Source organism: Anopheles maculipalpis, chromosome 3RL (assembly GCF_943734695.1).
Source record: "Anopheles maculipalpis chromosome 3RL, idAnoMacuDA_375_x, whole genome shotgun sequence".
NCBI lineage: Eukaryota > Metazoa > Arthropoda > Insecta > Diptera > Culicidae > Anopheles > Anopheles maculipalpis.
The window spans coordinates 27,974,965-27,998,134 of NC_064872.1; the positions used below are offsets into that span (position 1 = coordinate 27,974,965).

General features: G+C 44.0%; 6 protein-coding genes across 6 annotated transcripts in view; 3 read left to right on the forward strand and 3 right to left on the reverse strand.

Annotated features, from left to right (window-relative positions):
- Positions 1-215: 215 nt before the first annotated feature.
- LOC126565426 (peptidyl-tRNA hydrolase ICT1, mitochondrial) lies at positions 216-1,031 on the forward strand. Its single transcript, XM_050222607.1, has 3 exons — positions 216-442; positions 516-698; positions 777-1,031. The coding sequence occupies exons 1-3, from the start codon at positions 272-274 to the stop codon at positions 1,029-1,031; spliced, it is 609 nt and encodes a 202-aa protein (XP_050078564.1). The 5' UTR covers positions 216-271.
- Positions 1,032-1,503: 472 nt separating this feature from the next.
- Positions 1,504-2,576, forward strand: LOC126560533 (18S rRNA aminocarboxypropyltransferase). The gene is made up of 3 exons (XM_050216491.1): positions 1,504-1,829; positions 1,906-2,090; positions 2,170-2,576. The coding sequence occupies exons 1-3, from the start codon at positions 1,504-1,506 to the stop codon at positions 2,574-2,576; spliced, it is 918 nt and encodes a 305-aa protein (XP_050072448.1).
- Positions 2,577-2,776: 200 nt separating this feature from the next.
- Positions 2,777-19,103, forward strand: LOC126564770 (WW domain-containing oxidoreductase). The gene is made up of 5 exons (XM_050221876.1): positions 2,777-2,897; positions 2,977-3,486; positions 3,568-3,880; positions 18,686-18,814; positions 18,888-19,103. Exons 1-5 carry the CDS (start codon positions 2,803-2,805, stop codon positions 19,080-19,082), a joined length of 1,242 nt encoding a protein of 413 aa, XP_050077833.1. The 5' UTR covers positions 2,777-2,802; the 3' UTR covers positions 19,083-19,103.
- LOC126565809 (DNA ligase 1) overlaps positions 2,956-23,170 on the reverse strand; it is a 390,847-nt gene continuing 370,632 nt past the window's right edge. Inside the window, exon 4 of the mRNA XM_050223019.1 lies at positions 2,956-2,967. The gene's annotated coding sequence lies outside the window, so the exon portion shown is untranslated. The remainder of the gene's footprint in view (positions 2,968-23,170) is intronic.
- LOC126565822 (eukaryotic translation initiation factor 4 gamma 1-like) lies at positions 7,752-10,770 on the reverse strand. Its single transcript, XM_050223032.1, has 3 exons — positions 8,881-10,770; positions 8,735-8,850; positions 7,752-8,059 (listed from the first exon to the last, which is right to left on the reverse strand). Exons 1-3 carry the CDS (start codon positions 10,655-10,657, stop codon positions 7,754-7,756), a joined length of 2,199 nt encoding a protein of 732 aa, XP_050078989.1. The 5' UTR covers positions 10,658-10,770; the 3' UTR covers positions 7,752-7,753.
- Positions 19,334-19,841, reverse strand: LOC126565666 (succinate dehydrogenase assembly factor 4, mitochondrial). The gene is made up of 2 exons (XM_050222865.1): positions 19,774-19,841; positions 19,334-19,637 (listed from the first exon to the last, which is right to left on the reverse strand). The coding sequence occupies exons 1-2, from the start codon at positions 19,838-19,840 to the stop codon at positions 19,369-19,371; spliced, it is 336 nt and encodes a 111-aa protein (XP_050078822.1). The 5' UTR covers position 19,841; the 3' UTR covers positions 19,334-19,368.

The following is a 23,170-nucleotide window of genomic DNA, read 5'->3' on the forward strand; positions in this document are numbered from 1 at the left end:
TTTAGTCGGCCCAAAAAAATATTAAATTGTTCGTCAACGTTTAATAACAAAAGAAAAAATATTTAACGAACTGAGTCAAACTATAATGCAAATTTATTTAATACAAAATTATAATCATAACAAATGAAGCGCTTTAGCTTTTGCTGCATGGGCTCATAACTGAAACCTTTTGACATTTCAAGCATATCGGCTCGGTGGGGAAGAAAAACAACAAATACATAACAATCTGTGCGGTGCTTACACGGTAACCCATATAATCACATTTTTGGTCATGAATAAGCTTGTGTCCACGATTTTACGTACTGTTCCCTTATGCCGGACGCTTCCGAGTGTCCAATCGTTTCACGTTCTTGGCCGACAGTACAGCTACAAGAGTGATCTGGCACTGGAAACGATCTATCCGAACAGCAGCCTTCGTTTGTACACACCATCTGCACCTGCCGTATGTATTCATAGCAAAAGGTTGACTGAGATCAAATGATCTCTTTTTCTAACTAAAGCATGTACCTTTCTAGCCCAAACCGGACGGTTCATTTAATGGATACATCCCCCTGGACAAGGTGAACATCACGTACAGCCGTAGCAGTGGTCCCGGTGGACAAAATGTTAACACAGTCAGCACGAAAGTGGATCTACGATTTCACCTGCAAACGGCAACCTGGCTATCGGAAAATACCCGCAATCGGTTGGCTCAGATGGTAAATGCAATCTTTGGAATAGAAGCATATACTTCAGCCATATTTATGCTAACCTTGAAACCGTGATTGGTTTTACAGCAAAAAGGACGCATCACCAAGGATGGTTTTCTCGTAATCAAAAGCGAACTGACCCGTTCCCAGCAGATGAATACGGCGGATGCATTGGAAAAGCTGCGTTCTTTTGTACGGCTAGCCGAGCAACCAGTCACCACAGAACCATCGTCCGAAACGGTGGAAAAGCTCCGCCGAAGACACGAGAAAGCAGCCCGGGAACGGTTAGCGATGAAGCGGAAACGTTCCGAAACGAAGGCCCAGCGTCAGGCGCCTCTGTAGGGCATTATTTGTGCATGGATGTAGTAAAGTATCGTGTTGGATTCTATTTCTTATTGTTTTTTTTTATATTATAATTATTATGCGCAATATGCGGATCGAAAAAGATGACTGGATTACCCTTTCTTCTTCTTCTTTGCGAGGATATATCCCGGTTCGGTACAAGAGTCCAGCTTTCTGGACCCTCCGGTACTAGTCCGTGATTGTGAAACACGATTCTCTTAAAGCTATCAGGACCGGCTGCTTATGGCCATATGTCCTAGGATCACCCTATCTCTGTTCCTTGAAGCGAAGCGTTGTCATGTTTAGCGTTTTCCCGATGACAGCTGTAGGAACGTGTATTGAAGAAAAACCGGAAAACGTAAACAAACGGAGTTTCGTCGGAGCACGACTTTGAGCCGTTTTGAGCTGATCAATTCTCCCTTACCGGAGTAGAAACAGTAAACGATAAGATTAATCTAATTTCACAGTCACAATGCATAAAGCCCGCGGTGGCAGTCGAAAGAAGAACAACTACCGTAAGCAGCAGCGTCCCGATCGAGCTAGTCGTCCGCTGGCCGAGAAGCTGTCCGAACTTACGGTGGAAAGTGATTCCTCTTCGGCAGCAGAAGAAGAAACCGACGAGTCCGGTTCCGGCCACAGTTCGGATGAGGAATCAACACCCAAGAACAAATTCGACATTGGAAAACCACCCAAATTTCCCGTTAGTATGTGGGACTTGAAGCACTGTGATCCAAAAAAGTGTTCCGGTCGCAAACTGGCTCGGCATGGATTGATCAAAAACTTACGTCTAGGACAGAAGTGTGTAAAAAAAAATGCTAAACCCTCCCGTCCCTTCAAGTAAGTTACTTTTTCATTGCCTTTGTTCTTTTTCCAGATTCCCTGGACTAGTTTTAACCCCCGTTGGAGTAAATTGTGTGAGCCCACAGGATAAGGAAATAATAAAGTCATCCGGCATTGCGGTGGTAGACTGTTCGTGGGCTAGATTGGACGAAACGCCATTCAACAAGATGCGGTCGCCAAATCCACGATTGTTGCCGTTTCTTGTTGCCGCAAATCCAAGTAAATTACCCTCTCAGGTTAAAAAATGTCGTTGGTTTTCTTAACATTTTCTGTTTTTTTTTTTCCTATTTCATGGCAGTCAACTATGGTAAACCATGTAAGCTGTCGTGCGTAGAGGCGATTGCTGCATCGATGTACATTACCGGCTACAAACAGGAAGCGCTTTGGTATTTGAACAAATTTTCCTGGGGTCATTCGTTTGTTGAGCTTAACCAGGAGCTTCTCGACGCTTATGCCGGCTGTGCGGACAGTAAGGAGATACTGGAAGTTCAGAAACAATATCTAGAAAATGCAAGGGAGGAACTGCAGGTGGATCGTAGTTTCCCCAGCACCGAATCGGAAGAAGAAGACGATGCTGATGATGGTGAAGATGAGTCAGAAGAGGAAAGTGATGGATCAAAAAAAGGTGAAACAAGTATATCGGACTCTGGGCAAGATAACCGAATGGTAAACGAGGCAGAATGTGTAACGGAAAATAAAATATAAATTTTGAAAACCAAACCAGACGATTACCATGGAACCACACATAGCACCGCCTGCCGTGAAATGAAAAAAAAAACGGATCCCTTTTTTTGACTTCCATCTGTCATTCTTATCGCAAACACCGGCTTTGTTGACATACTGTGGTGGTGGTGTTCGTCAGCTGTGTTTTCCTTCCATTTCAGTTTGTGTGCTCCAGTGTGTGAATCTAGTGCGTACAAAAGATCCTACAATGCCTGCACTAATGCCCGAATCCGACTCGGAGGACGAACTTCCACCAGCATGGGAAGAACGTGCCACTAGCGATGGTTTCGTGTACTACGTGAAGTATGCACTTTTTGGTTACAACCTGCCTTGAAAACGGTATACAATTGATTCAAACGCCTTCCTGCACCTCCTTTTTTAGCCACCAAAGCAAAAGCACCCAGTGGACGCATCCACGTACCGGCAAGATGAAGCGCGTGTCCGGTGAACTACCGCTCGGTTGGACACGCCACATCGAGGAAGAAACGCGGAAGGTGATTTTTGTGGAGGAAAAAACCCAACGCAAATCGTACACCGATCCGCGGCTTGCCTTTGCCGTCGAGGAAGCACCAGAACAGGTTGGTGAACTGCGCCAACGGTTCGACAGTGGTACGAACGCACTGCAGGTGCTACATGGGCGTGATTTGAACGGTATGGTAGCGCTCATTACCGGTGCAAACACGGGCATCGGGTTCGAGACGGCTCGATCGCTTGCGCTGCACGGATGTGAGGTTGTTTTTGCCTGTCGGGATGAAAAGGCAACCCAAGTTGCGATTGAACGGATCCGCACGGAGAAGGAAGCGGCCGGTGCAAGGTGTAGCTTCGTGTCGCTCGATTTGGCCAGCCTTCGCTCGACGAAACGTGCGGCGGAAGAGATGAAAAAACGTCACAAGTAAGCCTTATGTGAACATTAGAAATTTTGTCACGACTTCCTTAACTTTTTTTTTTGCTTGACCTTTTCCCATTCACCCAGGCACATCAACATGCTAATCCTGAATGCAGGCGTTTTTGCCTTGCCCCATTCCATCACGGAGGATGGATTTGAGCGTACATTCCAGGTGAACCATCTGTCACACTTCTACCTGACGCAGCTGCTGTCGGATCTGTACGATCATGCGACGCGCATTGTCGTGGTTTCGTCCGAGTCGCATCGCATGAGTACGCTACCGGTCGGTGGTGGGCTGAGTGAGTCGGACCTGTGCCCACCGCAGCACAAGTTCTGGAGCATGATTGCGTACAACAATTCCAAGCTGTGCAACGTCCTGTTTGCGATGGAGCTGGCAAAGGTGAGTACGTTTTTATTGCTGTTTGCTGTTTATGTGCTTAATCTTATCTGGTCCATACGATAGCGATATCTGAATCATATTTCGAATCGTTTGAAAGCTCTAGCTCTGGAAAACGGGTTATCGGTTGCAATAGTGGTCCTTGTTCCGATTGAGTATTTTTTTATTTCATCACATCGGCATTTTCAAACAAACGTTGACGAGTAGTCCTTCGACATCGACTACCAAATCTGCAGTTTATGATAGACTTCAGAGTCTATTACATCAACCAACTCCAGGAGGTAATTGAGCAACACCTGTCCAAACCAGCGGAGTAGCTTAGGAAGGTGGACCTGGAAGCTGGATTACCTATCCTACCTATTTCCCTAGGGAGTACCTCACAGAGAAGAAGAATAAGGATTCCACTAACACAATCAGGAGTTTTGATTTGAATTCTAAACTTCACCTTCTCTGACCGGTGACACCCCAGGCTCCTGGCGATCGCCAACCTTACCCATACGTTAATTCGCCGCTGAATAGGATGGATTTTGTTTTCGAGATGTTGGCTTCCGTGGCAAGTATCCAAATGTTTAAGCTAAAAATTTGGAAACTTTGGCGAAGGTACGATATTAAAGGTTTCCACTTCGCAACATTCGATCAACAGTGGCCAAATAATTTCTTACATACACGCTGTAGCTATGGTGTGAAGATGTGGTCACAACTTGGCGCAACATTAAAGTTCATTCTCATTCGCATTTTTCCTAACCTGCTCCTGCTACTTTTTTTCTAGAACAGAGGATCGTGTTGCAGAACATGCCTTTTATATATCGATTATTGAACAGTCTATTGTCTGGGTATTTGGGAGAGAGAGAATAGTTCGGGGATCTGGCGTAGATCAGCCAAAAGTTCCGAACTTATTATCTCATAGCGCTATAAGCTCTTTGTTCTTCAAAGGGATTCAACGGTGGAACCCGGGTTACAAAGAGAAATAAAGAATGCGAGGAACTTGCTGGAATTCAAACCCAGGTGTGCCGTATGCATTAGCTTCAAATACATATGCAGCGATCTAGTTTCAATGCTTGGTTCTTGCTTGACTTTGTAAATAATTCCTCGGAATATCAGTGATATGGAATTGCACCCATTTTCCTCGCTTGGTGAATCAGTACGCTTTTCATAATGCTCATTGATGCCTCCCATTGCAGAGTAAAAACATCATAAAGATAATTTCGTCCTTCTCAAGCCTGTGTTGGGGTATTATTCGGATATTACTTCACCTATAACTTGCATCTTCCAGTCGGTGGGTTTTGCTGTTACAAATTGAGACTGCACCGTTTATTTACATTGTCGTACGTTTTACATTGTTTTTTTTCTTTAGATACACTAATTAAACGTAGGGAAATGGGAAGAAAACAAAACAGAACAAAGAACAATAGAAATATGGATATACATACACATACATACATCCGCCCCCCGTAGAGAGAAGGAAGTGGATTGATATCCATCATATAGAAATAGCGTAATAATTCATAATCGATAGTAATAGCGCAATATGCAGCACCATGTGTCTGTGTGTGACCAATCCGTTTCATCGTGTTTTATTACGCCTTGTTAGAAAACTAGTAAAAATCAGCTAAAGATGCTTGTTCCTTTATTCCATATCCCAGCGAGTAGCTAAATATGTCCCTTAACTGGGCAGGAGAGGTTTTTTTGCCAATGCGTTAGCATTTTCCTGCCGTGTTTGCTCTTGTGGTGATTAGATGTGCAGCTAAATTTCCCGACCAGCTAGCTGCGTGTGTGTTATTAGATAAATTATGTCGATATCTATTTCTTCGAAGACGTGTCATTATTTTAACCATAAAACTTTCCATTTAGAGCAATACGTGGACGTATCTTGCAGTTTGTAAAGGCGTCTGTTTTGGTGGGACCTGGTTTGTTTAGTGGACTTTGCAGCTGTGGAAACAAAAGTCGATTCTCCAAGTACCTCGTACCATGGGGGTGGTTCGTATGAGGATATTTAAAACATATTTCAGAAGACCGAAAATTTAGGCGCACATCTAATCGGTAGTAATTGCTGCTATTTGGAAGATAGTACTGCATATCTAGTACTGAAGATAGCATACTGCACTGTATCGCTTAACTGGCTGGCTCTGTCCGATATATGAGTGGATGGGATTGCTGCATCCCCCGCGCAGCCAGCCCAGTGTCGTCGTACGTCAAAGATTATCAAATTGTTTTAATTTTAAAAATCCTAATTAACATCTAATGTAGCTTACGGAGATACCTGCGCTGTTGATGGAGTGAGTGTTTGTTATCTCTAATCTTTTAATCATTTCTTTATGTCCATGCTTTTTTGCCTTACTAAACTCTATGCTCTAGAGAAAAAGAGGAGCGAGTGTGTGGCAGTTTGTTGGATAATTGATTAATGTCTGACGACAGCGAGCAACACTTACTCCCTTCTGTCTGTATTTTTAATTCCCTCCGCTCCGCTCCCCGTTTGCCATCCGATGCACGCGGCGGTTGCAAAGTTTGTTTTATAGTTCGATTATAATATTTAACAAAAGAAACGTTTTATTTATAGCAGAGTACTTCCCTTGTATTGCCGCGCGCTCAATATCCAATACGCTTGTTGACTAAACAATATTTATTCAATTGCATCGCTGCTGCTTGATTTTAAATGTCTCTTTTGCGCCCTCTGCGGTTCTCCATCCACTTTCAACTCTTTTTTTTTCACGTGTGAGGAGATGTGCATACACACTGTTGCACTTGCGCAATATTTCGGCAAAATATTCCTTGCTTTTAAACCGTTTTCTACTATTGACTAATACGCTTAAGGGTTATACCTTTTCCATACCCTGATGCTTTCCTATATGTACCATTCTTAATACCCCGGGCGTCTGTCTGAGTGGTTGAAAATGAGGGAGCTGCTTCCTGCACTAAACTGCACTCAACTTACTCATACACGAGCGGAAACTATTGTTAAGGAAGCGCAGTTTCTGCTACTGGTGCTGCTGCTGCTGCTGGTTTTGGCTTATAACCGGCTGAATCTTAATGATAACGAATCACTCACAATTTGCAAATCGGTTTGTTTTTTCCTAACTAATCAACTATGTATACATGTAGTAGTAATAGTACGCGGGTTTCATTTTATCGAGTATGTTAGCTCCCATTTAACTAAGCATTTCCTTTTTCCCTATGGTTATCTGTTTTTTTATGGAAGGTCCTTTTTCTCTCTCTCTCTCGCTTTCTTTCTCTTTGTTTTATTATTTAGTTTTCCTTTCTTTTGTTCCTTCTCTACACACGTGTTACAGCTTTGTCTTAGTATTTAAATTTCAACCCAGTCTGTAGAATATTTTCCAATTTACCAGTTAGGAAGAGAAGTGGAAAAAAATCAGGCTGTAATTTTTTCTTTAAATTTTGATGTGCAGATTTTATTGTGGTGGTGTGCGATCAAATATCCCTTCTGTTTTTTTTTTGTTTTGTTCCATAATTATTACACAGTACACAAGATTACACACAGATTTGTTTTCCAAAGCTTTCATCATAAAATGTGCCCTACCTATTACATATATGCATAAACACGTTCTGCGTTGTATACGAAGAGAGGAGTGCAATTAGTATTTCCGTTGTCTCTATACAAAAAAAAATGGCCATTTTTATACGGCACAGATCACTCCACAATAATCGTACAACAAATTCTGTTATTCTGACTCACGTTGCGCATAAAAACGTCCAAAAATTGTATCAATACAAGGTCCAAAACAAAACCAGAATTTGGGAGAAAGCAAAAAAGCTCATCCTGCGCCCAGCGCTTTTGTTGCCGCGTTTCTGTCCCCGTCTGTCTTGTGGTTGATGGCCGGCCGCGCCGACACCAGCGATATGGGGGGCGCGCTAGCCTTATCAGAAATTGCTACTGCTACGGCCCTGGTAATGTTTTTTGGAATTGTTTCCACCGCCACCACCTCCTCCGCCGCCTTTCTTGTTGGATTTGTTGCCATTTCCGGTACCGCGGCTGTTACCTGCACCCCCACCGCCCATTGGGCCGGACGCACCGAAGAAGCTCGGCGGTGGTGGTGCCGCTGCCCCTCCTGCGGATCCCAACGACGAGTCGTCCGTGTTTAGCGTGGCAAACACGTTGTTAGTTTTGCCCCAGCCCTGGAACATGGAGGCTGATCCGAGACGGGTTTCACCGGAAGGTTTGGAAACCTGCCGAGGGAAAGAAGACAAATCGTTTAATCGTTTAGTACTAGAAAAGTTTAATCTTGTGTGTCCTGTCCTGACCAAACTATTTCCTCGTCATTTTTATAATGTCAATGATGTACTTAGGTTTCAATCCTTTGTTATCAGCTGATTTAAGCCAAAAATTTATTGCCATATTGGGACAACCCAGTAGAAAGTAGTGAAGTAAAGGGACCACGGTAGGCCATTTGTAGGTACTATTTCTACGCTTTTTCAGCTAGAGATCATTTAGAATTCTTTAGGACCAGTTTTCTGAGTGTATCCCTATATACTGGTTTCCAGAGCTTTAGACCTCGTGGTCTTGCAGCAGTCTACCTCCCAGAAGTAGTTAACTTCTTCAAGAAAGCTTTCTTCATTAAAAAAAACATGGCTAAGAGGCCATTAAAAAAAGGGGTAAAAACGGCTCAAAAGAAAGTGGGTGAACATTATTTTTCCAGTACACTTTTTACCGTAAATTTTTCAAATATTACGATACGAAGGGTATAACAGGTGCTAAAATAAAGTAAAGCAAAAGAAAAACTCAGTTCAATGTACTCATTCCTAGGAAACAAACGGATTGTTGGAAGATATTTTTTTGCCGCAAAGCTATTGTTCACACAGCCACACACAGTCACGTGTAAAAAAAAACCTAGACATACTTACCGAAAGGTTTATCTTTTTCGGGTCAATTGCTGGCATGGTCCAGGCGTTGTTGTTGCGATTGTTGACCGGCAGCACGAACCCATCCTCGTCCACCAGTCGCTTGTTTTTCGATGCACCTGCGCCACCGCCGCCTCCGCCGCTACCACCACCACCACCGCCACCACTACCTCCACCACCACCACCCCCACCGCCGCCTCCACCGCCACCACCACCACGTGGCAATTTATAGTTGAGCATCCAGTTCTTGTTCTCCTCCGCCTCAACCTCACGCTGGATCTGTTCTCTCGTTTTCGGTGCGACCTGCGCACGCTTCCCTCGCCACTTATCCTTGCGCAGATCTAGCAGGTCCATAATCATGAAACGGATACGATTGCACACCGGTTCCCCGTTCGGTAGTAAAATTTTGCGTTCCGAAATTTTCTGCAACTTATCGAAACATCCCTGCAAGCCGGGCGAATCTTCCATGTTTGCGCCAATCGTCGTCAGCAGCTTGCATACACACTCGAGCGATTCCTCGTCCAGCATACTATCGTCCAGCAGCTGAATGACACACTTGAGCATCGTGTTCGACCTTAGCTGTTCCTGTTTGAAGAGCGCACCGATAAAGCGGATCGTACCGAGGGCTCGCCTTCGGATGCGGTTCGTTTGTTCCTCGAGCTCTATCTTCATCTCTTCCATCTCTTCGGCGCTCTGTTCGCCCTGTTCCGTGCGTTTGTCATTTTCCTCCTGCAGTTCGGTAGTTTTCTTACACTCCAGATGATGCTTTTCGAACTCTGCCTGACACTGCGTAATTAGCTGACGCCTCAGAAACAGTACAGTGTTTGATTCTTTCGATTTGACCATAATCTCCGTACCGAGCTCCTTGCATAGTTGGGCGTACGTGTCGGAAAAGTTTGGCTCCATAATGGCCTTCTCGAACAGTATCTTGATGCAGTTGCTCAACCGCTCCTCGGTGTCAATCTTTAGCTCCTTGATTTGTTCCTTCAGTTTGCCAAAGTTTTCCGGCGTCAGCTTGTTGAGTGCGCTGCGGAATTCGCGTGACAGTTGCATCGTTTTTTGCGTCTCTTCATCCACCTCCGCCTTCGGTACCATGAACGATGGTTTCCAAGCGTTGGCCGAACCCTTCAGCTTTACCTCCTCGGTGATGTTCAGATTGACCTTTATCATCTGCCCATCCGTATCGTCACGTTCGCCCGGACCACCGGACGTTCGGGTCGACATTTCCTTCGCCGAAAGTCGCCCACGGTAAGGATTACGGTTCATCGGCGGTCTGGCACCCCCGGCCGGACCACCACCGTCCGCACCTTCCGCACCCGCTGGTGGACCACCGAATCCCATGCCTCTCATGAACGCAGGCAGCAGACTATTATCCTGTCCACTAATATTTACACCACCTCCCCTACCACCCATATGGCGGCTGGACGAAACGAATGTGCCCGGGCTCGATTTAAGCAGCGATTTGCACACATCCGGTATGGTGGTCGGCTTTTCGCGCCCAATCGCCGAATCCTTCAACGAAAGCAACATATCCAGTGAATACTTTTTGCGTGCCCCGCTAACCGCATCCTCGTTTAGCTTTTCCGACGTGCGGCGAATCCGTTTGCCGATCGACAGTGGACCACCGGTCGGTGTGGTTGGGGTGGCCGGTTCCGAGACATTGTTATTAACACCAGTCGTACTATCGCTATCTTCGCCACCGGTCGTACTGTTATTGTTCAGCTGGTTTTCCGTCGTTTCACTTTCCACTCCACCGTCCGGTGAGACGGTGGCGGTTGTGGTGGTGCCATTTATCGTGAGCTTCGCTAGCGGTTCCGCTACCAGCAGCTCGATCTTGTTGTTGTTATCCTCCTCCTGGCGCTTTTCCGCCACCGTAGATTGCTGTGCCAGCGTTGTGGTGGCGACATCGCCACTATCGGTTGCCATGCTGGTAATGGTGCGTTAAGTTCGCTCCTTCTTATGACCCGTCTGTTAGCTTGTATACCAAACTGGACCACACCCTCCTCCAGGTTGTAACACTCGCTTCCCGAAACACACAAACACCTCCTTGCTCCGAAACCCCGCGGGTATAGTGATTCGATATCACTAGAACTTGTTGGTGGGGTCGGTGTGTGCGTGTGTGTGCGTAAGGTTTGACCTAACTAAAGCGCGGGCAGCTTTTGGTAGGCAGTGTGTGTTTGGGTGTAGTGGCTGTGATTTGTTTTTGGACGGCTCAAAGAGTCTCTTCGGCACTGTCACTTCGGGCCGGCAGTAGTATGTAGAGCTTGTTTAAGTATAAAGTTCTTCCGTTTTTGCGAGTAGTTGCGTGATTCTTGTAGTTATTCTCTGCTTAATAAAACAGTTTCCTTTTTCTTGGCCAATTTCCTCCTTAACTATACACTACCAGCAACCACCATCATACGTGGATTATCAAACGTAAAGTAGCGTTTTTTATTTTTCACCCGTCGTGTTGCGTGTTGTATCTGTGTAGAGAAAAAGAGAGAAAGAGACAAAAGAACATGAGACTCTTAATGAGTATTTAAATTTGGAAACTGACACCTGTTGAAGATAGTAACGAAAAATTCACAGTCCTATTTGCGGCCACTTTGTGTTGCACTTATCATTTGAGCTGAGGGTACTAGCAGCGCAGCACCCACACTTCAAACAACAATCATCTTTATCGGACCGATCTGATTAGCGTTGGGAAAAGCGTGGATTCAAATCTTCGAATATTCCGACTCCCGAATCTGCCAACACTACAACTGATGCTTCTTTTCTTTTCTAATGGATGTATTAGATCATTCCGTGTGTGTGTTTGTGTGGGTGTTTGGGTATGTTGTCACTGCTTTCCCGGTTTTAGGACATACAGGCAAGACAAATTTTCACCCATCAACGATCCTCGTTTGGGTGGTTGTGGTGATGGTTTGTCTTGCCTTTTCTATTTTTATCATTTGCATAGCACAACCTGGTAGCTGGTGTGGTGCGCGACACTCGACCGACCCGACGACGATGACGGGATTCATGCTGACGTGTTGTTGTTGGGGGTGATAATTTCATCCAATCTTTTTTTTTGCATCAAATCAGGTAGAGCTAGGTTATTCTTATGTTGTGCGCATAAAGAAACTGGGCGTTGTTTAACAGAAAATAAAGCAAAATTAAATCCCATTTTAATTTCCGTATTAAAATAATTCAAAATCCCTGGTTTTACGCGATCCGCTCATGATCATGGTGCCCAGGTGGTGAGTGTGTGTGTGATTGTATCTGTGTCACCCATATCACGCGCAACTGTAAACGTGGACGTGGATTGATTTTTTGTCATTTCACGTACAGGTGAAAGTGAATGCGCTCCCCGTTGGAAACGGCCCGAACCGGCTTTGCGTGCTTCAAGTTTGATAAGTTCACAAGTTTGAAATGTTAGTGTTCCAAACGCGAACAGCTTGAGACCGTACAATTGATCGGCTCATAACGGTTCGGTATCTTTTATCAATTTAAGTTTGTAAGCTGCCCAAATATCTAGAAATATCGAGAGAGGATATTAAATTGAATATCAATGAATAATCGAAATGGTAATTAATGCTTGAATATTCGTCAATGCGTCCAATCAACCGAAACAAAAATGGGAAAATGGAACGGATGATTAAACTTATGAGATTCAGCCACTTGACCCAAGATTTCTTTTATTTTTTAAAATCTTGATCGGTCGATTTGATCACAAAAATTTTGGTCAAAAATTTGATTTTCATTTCAAGGTGTCCGGATTTGCACGTGGTGGTGCATTGTTAATATTTCCACCCCACCCGCGTCTCGATGGTGATGCTGCTGTGTCAGTGTGTCGCGCAGTAAGCCGTTTAAATCAATGTATTTCGGCGCATGTTTCAAATCGTGCCCTACATGTGGCCACACGCTCTCACCCACCATTCTCTTCTACCAGTGCTTTTCAAGGTCAACGTTATGTTTCCACTGCAGAAAGTGGTCCAGTCGCCTTCAGAGCTTGCGACACGCACACACACAAGCACTAGACGAGCGCCAATAATTATGATCTCACACGAAAAGACTGCCCCTTTTGCCACTAGATGATGCGTGTTGGAGAGGGGTTGTTCGTTGTTAATAGCTGCTGCTGCTGCTGCATGTGGAATTGCTGCACGAGAGGTTTTGTGTTTTCTTGTGTAGACATTTTCTGTACCTTGATGAAAATTTCGCACCACGGCGCAACAAAGTTAGGTATTGGAAGAAATGCAGCAAAAAGTGGGACTGTTGCTAGGTTTCGCTTGCGTTTTTTTTTTTTTTTGCATTCCTGTTTTTCAGTTTTCGTCAGCCACATTCGTCATAGCAACGCGGCAATGGTTGGAGTGGAGTGTGGGAAAATCTGTGTTACTTCGATTTGGGACGGGCAAGAGTTGTAGTGGCTGAGTGTTGCTAAATTCGCAATTTCATCCTTGAAAAACTGTGAACAGCATTTTAATTCCATAGATATTTGAAGCAAACAGACAGATAACATTTGCCACAACCGTAAAAAGTCTGTAGTCTTGTGTTATCTAAATTGCACTGTGCAAGACATTTGTCTCGATCTTACAAGGTCCGGTGGTTGAGGCGACAACGGCGCCGGTTTTCACACTGGAGGACTGGAGTTCAAATTCCATCCGTTTTCCCCGCGAGGTCGTTCGAATCGAATCGAGAGGGCTGACAAAATCAAGAGTCAAGAAGAAATCAGATCAGCGCGAAACGGAGAACGGTCCAGATAGATTTGAGTTATAAGAAATATGCTGCTCTTTTACTTACAATGACACATCACAGAAAAACAGATCTTGAAACGATGAGCATGGCTGATTGATCATCAGATAGATCCTCTTTCTCTGATGTTCGTGCAACACGCATTGATCGATTTCACTTCATAGATGATGGTAACTCAGTAACAACACCACCTGCGGCCTAAGCGCGCTCATTAATGTCTGGCTCAACTTTCATTCATACAATCGGACTAGCGGATACCGCAAGAGCGGAAACGCGGTTCAAACTCCAAACGCCGTTTTGTGGGAAGAGCAGCGATGTGTTGTGGTGCATGAGTAGATTGCGTGATGCACTTGCTATGCCTCCTTCTTCTAACACGTGTGCCACGATTTTCCTTTCTCGCTCTCTTCTGGATCTCTGGATCGCTGAAAAAGCATCAAGTGTGTTGGATGATAGCGGGTGGGGGAGTGGCTGACAAGGCACTTTTCCCGTTTTATCCACCTGAAGAAGCGGATTGGAATTTATCGTTTCTCCTCCACATGCGCTTCTCTGCTCCTTTTCGGATTGCAATGTCCGCGCGCTATCTTTAAACCCGTTGCGAAAAGCTACCTGTGCGCGCCTAGGCTAACTACGGTTGTACAGGTTTGCTCTATTTTTTCTCTTTCAATCGGGGAGGTCATACACTGTAGCTTTTTCTCCTCTTCGCTTGTGCTGTGGTGGCGTGTGCCGCGTGCTATTCGCGATCAATGCTTGGCTATTTTTTTCCACGATGTGGAGCGCACCGAGACGTGCGCTTGTCGCCGCAGTATGAGGTCACATGGACAATTAGTACGTGACGTTTTTTTGTTACGTGTGGTATTTTAAATAGTTTGTCGTTGACGATATTTATCACTCGTTTTTCGTCCTTTGGAAGTGATAAGCTTTAAACTATACTTCATTATTTTCTTGTGTTTAAAGCAACACATACATCGATTTCTGTTCAACATGGAGCAGCGCTAGTGGAGAAAGCTTTTTCACCAAAGTAGGTTTAAACCACTCACCGCTCACCGGTGATCGTAGCTGCATTTTGATCGCCACAAAATCAAGCCAGTAGGAATTGGAAAGCTAACTTCCCCAGTTGCCAAAGTAAAGCAACACATCGAAATCAACGCTGGGCGCAACCAAGGGGAAATCTGGTTTTCGTGTCCCATTTCCACGGACCCCCTATTGGACATTTCCTATGAGACACCTCGTGTCCCATAGGGCCACGACCTTGAGAGGACGAATCGATATGGAATGGTAAAACCACAAATGTGTAGTCCCACCCAGTGCACCTAGTGAATGTCTCTGGTCTGTGTGTGTATGTCTGTGGTTCTATTTGTTTGCAGCAAAGAAATGGATGAACATATTTTCCTGACACGTACCGACGACTCACCATTTGCCAGACAACAAAAAGACGATGCACTGCGCTATTCGTGTAGTGCAAAAAAGAGAATGAAAACCTCAGGGTCAGAGTACCCAGATATGCACGAATGTCTTTGTTAGAGGCAGCGCAGCTGTTTCGAAGACAAAACACACACAGCACTTTTTGAACAGATGAAGACATCGAGAGATCGAGAGATCTAGACCGAAGGTTGGGAATTTTCTTTCTTCAAAAATGGGTCTGGCGATCTTTTCCGACTCAGAATTTGAAGCTCCCTTTTGCTCATTTGTTACTGCAGGACGTCTGTGGTGGTACACAAACAAACTCGGAAGTTCTTATTTTTTGACCTAGAAAAGGTCAGCCCCACTTACTCAAGGGACAGATGTTTATGGATGCTGCCTTAGTGTGCATTAAGCTGCAAAAATAAACAAAAAGCAAATAGAGAAGAACGTTATCAATTCCCGTAGTGTGCTGTGTTTTACAATCAGCTGGTACAAAATTGTCGATCTGTTCACCATTGGTGGTTTCCAATGTTCCTCGGAGGGATCTTCATCTCAAAGAAGGGATTTTGGGGCGCAATCGTACTGTGTGCGTGCCGTGTAAGACAAGATAGTAGACCGCAGAACAATTGCATACGATGGTGAAACACAAGAACGCACTCAAAACCTTTATATTGTGTCCTTTTCGGGAGTAAAATCGTGATTATTCTGCAGAGAAAAAAATATCTACGTTGGCATATTTCATTCATGATTCCACGTTCCTAGCACTCTCTCTCTTCTTACACTTTAACCAGCCTCTCTCTCGCTCTCTTGTCAACCCAAAACACCCAACTACCTACCCACCCACACAAATACACCCAAGTGTGCGCTTATGCAATTCCGATTTCTATGCGGCGGCCACCCAAAAAAGGGCCGCATCTCACACGTGCACGGCGCGCACAACGGAACAATACCTGCTGCTACTACTGCTAGATGTGTCCCCGTATGTGCGTGAGAGGTCTTATTGCATATTGTTTGCCAAACATGCAATTTTTTTCTCACTATCACCACGCATTTTGTGTGTAGAGTAATAAAATGCACGCGAAATAATAAAGTGCAAAGTCGAGTGCAGTCCTTCACTGCATATATACGGGACACGCACACACACACTCAGATCTACCCTTATGGATAGAGCGAGACAGAAACAATCGTGACTGCATCTCGTTACGCGCTCGCGATTCGCGCTGTCCCACGGCGAAATGATTCCACCGCGTGCGCGATGCGTGCGTGCTAGCGTCTATGTAGTGGTGAAAGGTGGTGTGCCGCGATTTCGCAAATTTTTGGGAATGGGTTTCTCGTCTCGTCACGTCATATTACAGGCGAAAGGAGGAGGTGGTCTGGTTTCACGTTGTGTGTGTCTGTTTGCGAAAACGCGTGTGTGTGTATGAAGCGCATAAACGGCCTACTGAATGAAGGGAAAATTCCAAAGCACACGTGTAGGGAAACACACACACACACACACTATCGCACGCGCTCGACATATCACCTTTCGGTAAAGGGCACGCGGAACTTCTTTTACGCGATTATTGTTTTGCGTACACTTCACAGCCCAGTTGAATGGGATAGTATGGGAAGGGGGGAGGGGGTTTGGAAAGACAGACAGAAAAAAGTATGCTGCGTGACACGTAGGCACTGATGCGCGTGTTGTGCTTCGGTGGCCGCTGGACATTCCTCATCAACCCGCTTGTGGGTGCTTTTTTTAGGGACCTTTCTATCAGTATCTGAGAACCGGGTGGACAGGAACAGAACGCACACGGACAACATAACAAAATCACGCACAAATACAAACACACGCACACAGATTACAAACACACACGAGATGAACACCACAGCGGGGAAGATTCACTTTTCATTTCAGCACGTAAGACGGACAGAGACACAACCACGTCGCGCGGACGACATTCCACGCAAAAAAAACCGTAATGAGCACAAGACGGAGCAGTTTTTTTATGCATCCCTTTTATGCTTGCTTGCTTCATCGCATGGCAATCTCACCTTCTCCTAATATCATGGTGAGTTAGCAGCAGGATCAGTAGCAGTAGCAGGCTGTGGTTTGCTGGATAATGATCGACTTGCCTATGCTGCTCTAGTACTGCTGTACGCAATTTTTCTTAACTACACAAAAAAAACTTTTTTGGGGGGTTTGCAAATTTGTGTTGTGCGCGCACGCAGCAAAACGATGGCAACAACACACAATCACACGGGCTGGCAAAGGGGTTTCCCAAATATCAGCAGCCCCGTCAATGAAGGAACGGGAAAATTACGCACACGTGCGCGGTAAAGTGACAGCTGCTACTGCTGCTGCTGCTCTTCTTCGGCCCATTCCTCCACGCACGGAACACTAATCAGTGCTGCGATTGAACAACCACCGTCGTCACTGTCCCTTGTCCTTTACCTTCTTCGGTGTGCACAACCATCCTCACACACAACACCTACGACCACTAGAGACGGAGTACCAGAATTTAGACGAGCTTTTTTCGAACCTTTTTCCGTTTGATGATGTGTGAGGTTCGGTCAGCGATTTTCACCTTTTCGGGACATTTTTATGTATCAGTGCGTGCGGGGCTTTGGCTGATACACCCCGAACGACCATTGATTATTTCAGGAGAGCAAGGGCGAGAGCGAGAAAGGAAGAGTGTGTGCGTATGTGAGTGAGATAGAAAGAGCGAACAAGCGGTGAGCAAAATTGATTTGCCAACTTTTGTGTTTGAAACAGGAGGAAAAAAAAGTATTTGCTGTTTGTAAAAATTGTCTTCCCGTTTAGAAGAAACTTGGACTTTAACCCGGTGGGGTGTTGTTGGGTGGTGATGCTATGGGGGGTACAGCTGTGACAGACGGGTTTCGTTGCACGTCTTTTTCCGGTTTCTTGCAAGGAAACGACGGTGCAGTGTGTGCCCCCCTTGCTAGAGAAACAACCCTTTGTTTTAGCGATTTTTGTCCCCGATTGCTGGCGAATCGGTAATGGTCCCGTGTTACCATATTACTCAAGCATAATACACGCAATCTCACACACTGCTCGCTCGCAAAGATTCCAAGAACGAGGGATATGAAGCTGCTGCTACTGATGCTTGATGACGGTGCTGAAATGATGGCGATAGGTGGTGGAGCAGTACCAGGTCACCGTGTGTCCAAAAAATCGTCTCTATTGCTTCGTTTTTCGCACTACCTCTAGTGATTTTATCACCCTTTTTTCCTCCCCACGGCTCACGGTGTTTCACGTACGCATGTGAACCCGTGCATGCGCACACACACACACATATACACACACACGGATTGGACATAAATACCTTTCACGATTGTTCAGCACACAAGGCTCTCTGCTGGAACCACACAAGAGGGTAGGAGAATGCGGCAACGCAAGCAAAATTCGGGCGATGATATGGGAAGGAAAGCCTTCTTTTTTCTACTAACCGTATTGACTATTTCACGCGCTCGAAGAATGCACTTTCGGGTGTGTTCGATGTTCGGCAACGAAACACGCAGTATTTTACCGATTTTGGGAAGATTTGGGGGCTCCTGCTGCACCACACCGTGTAACGTGGTGCAGATTTCAAAAGGATTGCAAAATGGAATCACTACTGTCAAACTGAAGGGACTAAAGCTGTCATCGGCGTTCGTAGCAATGTGGCCGGGGGTTGGATCACGTCACCTTATTAGCAACCATGTTGGATTGGTATTTTGACAGTTAGTCGTGAAGAGATATTTTGTTTATTTATTTATTTTTATTATGCAACGTTCAACTGAGTACAAATAGCTTATTAACATTATCACTAGGTAATTAAATATTTTGTTAAATACATCTTCCAGCGCTGGAAATCCCGCGGCATCTCTGTGTTTGTGCTCCATCCGGGCAATATGGTATCGTCGGCGCTTTCCAGAAACTGGTGGTTCTATCGTTTCCTTTTTGGTTTGGTTCGTCCCTTTACCAAATCGCTGGTAAGTACGAGGCGTGCAATATTTCTTTTTATCCTTTTAAATTAAAATATTTCCTCCTCTTTGCTTCTTTTAGCAACAAGCCGCAAGCACCACCGTTTACTGTGCCACTGCCTACGAATTGACCGGCTTGACCGCACTTTACTTTAACAATTGTTACGTGTGCGATCCATCCGGCACATCCAAGAGCGAGCAGCTGCAGCAAAGCTTGTGGGAGCTGAGCGACAAAATGATCCAGCGTGTGATGGGTGAGCAGGCTGATGCCGAATAAGAAGATAAATTTGCTTCTCAATCATTAAAATCCGTTAGAAACTACGGACTCAAATACATCCCAATTTATTGTGCAATCCACATACGAGACGCATGTTGGTGTTCTACCTTACCTAACAACACACATACGATGACATAATATTGCTGCCCATTTGGCGTCTATAACGATAAAGAAGGTAACGCTCGATCCTATTCTAACATCTCTGCAAGAACCTCTAAATGCTAACATCCAAAATCGTACTAATAAGTAAAATAATTTACCCACAACGCTGTGGTTTAACTGTGCTTTAGAAATCTGTAACACGACCTTTACGCTCCCAGTCTCCGTATCGGGTCGGTTCCGGTCCTTTCGGTCCACCAATTTCACCCGTGTTGGGATTGGTATTGTTTGGCCACGGTTCCAGCGGTTCCTTTTCCTGGTACGGATGTTTGCCCACAATTTCATCCAGCTTGCCGATGGGAGTTTTCTCGCGCAATTTCTTCTGGAACTCTTCCATTCGTGGGCTGACCGGCTTATCCGATGGTGGTTTGTTGGTGGAAAAGGAAAGCGAGGGAACTACAAGTGCAAGTAATGAAACGCATTATATTATACGCAATGCAGCATTCGATTACGGTGGAGAAAGGTGCATCGGGTGAGGGATGCTGCGCACAGATGAATGCATGCCGGTAAGCACCAGCAAACCAGGACTTACCGAAATTTACGACATATACATGCCGGATCGAGGAGGAAAATTTGTTCAACAACACTTTGGACGTCATAATGCCTATGCGAGGTAATTGAGGGAATTTTTGCAAGCGTTGAATGGAAGGATTATCCGAGCTGTGGATCTCGTGCTAGATGAAATTATGCTTTGTTTTGAAATAGCGGAGGAAAAAAATGCACAATGCAAATTGTGCAAAACATCAGCTGTCAAAGTTTCCATGCTGGGGGGTACGAATGTTGCGATTCGATTGCATTATTCTGAACGGCTGAAGGGGGCATGATCGAAATGTAAGAAATCAAAAGAAAGATATAAATGTATTGTAAGAAGATTGGTATATAGAGCGTTATTTGTTGCTCAAAATGATCCCCAGTTTGTTTATGTAAAACTAATTTATATTTAATTCTATTGATGTTTTTGTACTGAAATATTTCATACTCTTTTAATTTCATGAAATATTTCGAAACCGTAGGATTTGAATTATATTTAAATAAAGGGTTACAATATAAGAACCGTTGGGTTTATACTGAACATTATATTACAGTTCAATCTCAGATCGTTCGTGAATTTTGAAGAAGAATACTTCTCATTCTCATTCTAGCAAAAGTGAGCCCAAAAACCCTTTTTAGTTTCATTATAATTTGGGGTCTGCTGAAAGTAACATTATTTTATCATGGCCAAGGCATATATTTACATTCCACGGTTCTCTGTCACCGGTTCTACCTGTTGTAAAGCACTCTACAGAATAAAAAAATAAGAGAAATGCAAGCCATGTGATGTGGAACTATGGCTCAACAGCTATCACCAGCTTTGGCCTGTTTCGTTCCCTTGCAGTGAAGCTATGTACATAGCTGATCAAGTGAAATGACAAAGTTATTTGAAATTTATTGTTGAATAACCAATCAAACTAATAATTATGCTTGCTGACGAGCAGCTCGTCAATTTTCACCTGCAATACAACCGTTTCCCCTTTAACAATTTAATGAGCATCCGAATTCCCTCTCTCACAAGTGGCAATCATTTCGGATGCATCATCAACCATCCCGGCTGGCAAACCCAATTCCAAACGCACACCCACGGAGTATGGTAATGGGAAAATTGATTTATCCAATCCGATGCACCAAGAGTACGACGGTGTGCCCGGGATGTAGAAATAATCTGCCCTGCTTGCTTACAGTGTGTATATGTGCAGCGTCTGGTCTGGATGTGCTTTCTATGTTACACCGCAACCTTAACGGCAACCTTAAAATAGATCCGGACCTACGGGGAAGCTGTGTGCCGATCGAGCGGTGAATGAAGCGATACTGTTCCAGGGACCCCACCATCAGCCAGTATTACCACCAGTAGGAGACCAATACGTAGAAGACGACGACGTAGGGGATGATGATGATCTTTCGAATGAATTCGTAGCTGTACGCTGAAGTGGGCACGAAAATGGTACGCAAAGAAGGGCCACGCCGCTGTAATCGCTATTTGATACATGTTGAGCAAGTGCAGTTTTCCCTTTCCTCTTTTCTGTTGGCCACGTTGGCTCTTAAGGGAGGGAAAACAGCATTCCCTTTATGGAAATGGTACCTGTCAAACATGGTAGGGAATTGATGAACCTTTCAGTATTTTAAGTAGCCCGTTAAATAGTGAACCACTTAGTCGGATAAGACGGTACTAATCGTCCCTGTGTCCCGGAGTGCAACTGTCGTAAAAATGTTGTACAAATTTTTCTATAATACGTACGATCGCGATCGATTGGTTGAGAGTGATGCCTACAGTACAAAGTAGTTAACAGGCGCGTACACTTTAGGATGAGGTTTGTAAAAGCCGTGAAGTAAGGAGTTGTAAAAGTATTTATCAAGAAATTTGCTTCCGAGTCTTATAAGTTTAGCAATAAATACTTTCAGGCTGACAAAGCTTGTCATTAGATTCCTCAAGACCATCAAGATAAATCTCATTGCAAAAGCCGTTAATGCTTTTTACTGTTTTTGAAGTAAAATAATAAGCAATAATTGGTTTTTGAATAACATTTGATTTTTCCTATCTCTCATGCAACAGTCTGAGAAAACTGATTCAATTAAAACATCTACATTAATAAGCTGGGATCGTAAAGAACATTTACAGTCCGAATAGTCCCATAAGCCACCCATAATATGGACTGTGTGTAAAACTAAAGGAAACCTCTTGGCAACGTTTCAGAGAAAGATGTGCAGCACGATTTTTGGCACCCGTAATTATAGGACTATGAAGGTCCTATATGAGCTGCACTTATAGATGTAATTAAAATATAACAACTTAACTCAATGGATAAATTTTGCTCAGACAATACGGCGCAAGCCGTCATACATAAAATAAATAAATATATTTTGCTCCATTTTGTCCAGGGTTGAGGGATGTTGGGAGCCCTGCCTATCTAGACGACGCGTCCAACATCCAAGAGGTATTATCCACAATATGCTTACACTGTATGTATTGTCTATTAGTCAGTCATGACCGATTAGAGTTGCATTTTTGTGTACCAATGCTGTTGCTACGAAACTTAATTTTCATCATAGCCCTGATCTTTCAATAATATTCAAGTTTTTCTCCGGAAGGCAAAAGATGATTGTAAAACCACAAATCAGCTGCAGCCAGTAGTCAAAAAAGTAAATCAGGATATTCAATTTCGGAGCTCTCCGGGACTCTCAGAAATCGTGGGCAGAAATCGCTTCCAAAGCTGTAAACTTCATACATTTAACGAGGTGTACCAAGCGCCAAATATACTTTTTGTATAAGATTATGCATTATCCGTTTTATAGAATCTCTAATCTAGATTTATCTCATTGTAAAAAGCAAATAATTCAGTTAATATACATTATCAAACTAATTTCACTTTTTTGCTGTATGTGGACGGATTAGTGTCGGATAATTAGTCATACCATTTTTATGTTTCAATAAACATATCAAACGAAAGATTTATTACTCAGTAATGAATAATTCTAGCAAGCGTTCAACGTAAGTCGGTGAATGGCAAAATATTTATTTGCGCGTATCAGTCAACCGATCGTGCATCGAATTTATTCTGAAACAGGCTCTCGTTACAAAAGAAAAGACAATTCAATTCGAAAGTAAAAGTTATCGTAGATGTAAGGAGTTTTCAGCTTTGGCAGCCAGAAATAAAAAGAAGGGAAATTTTTAAAATTCTCTACTAAATTTTATTTGCTAAACGATAAACAACCTTACCTGGATTGAATATTTCAAACTAATTTGACAGACAGAACAAAAGATATTAGCTTTACAATCCGGAAAAAAGAAAACTCCTATACAAAATGGATGGTCTACTCGGGTAGGCGGTCGTATCATATCTTATTTTAATAGTAGATTAAAATGCAAGGTAATAGGGCTTACCAGATTGTGATAC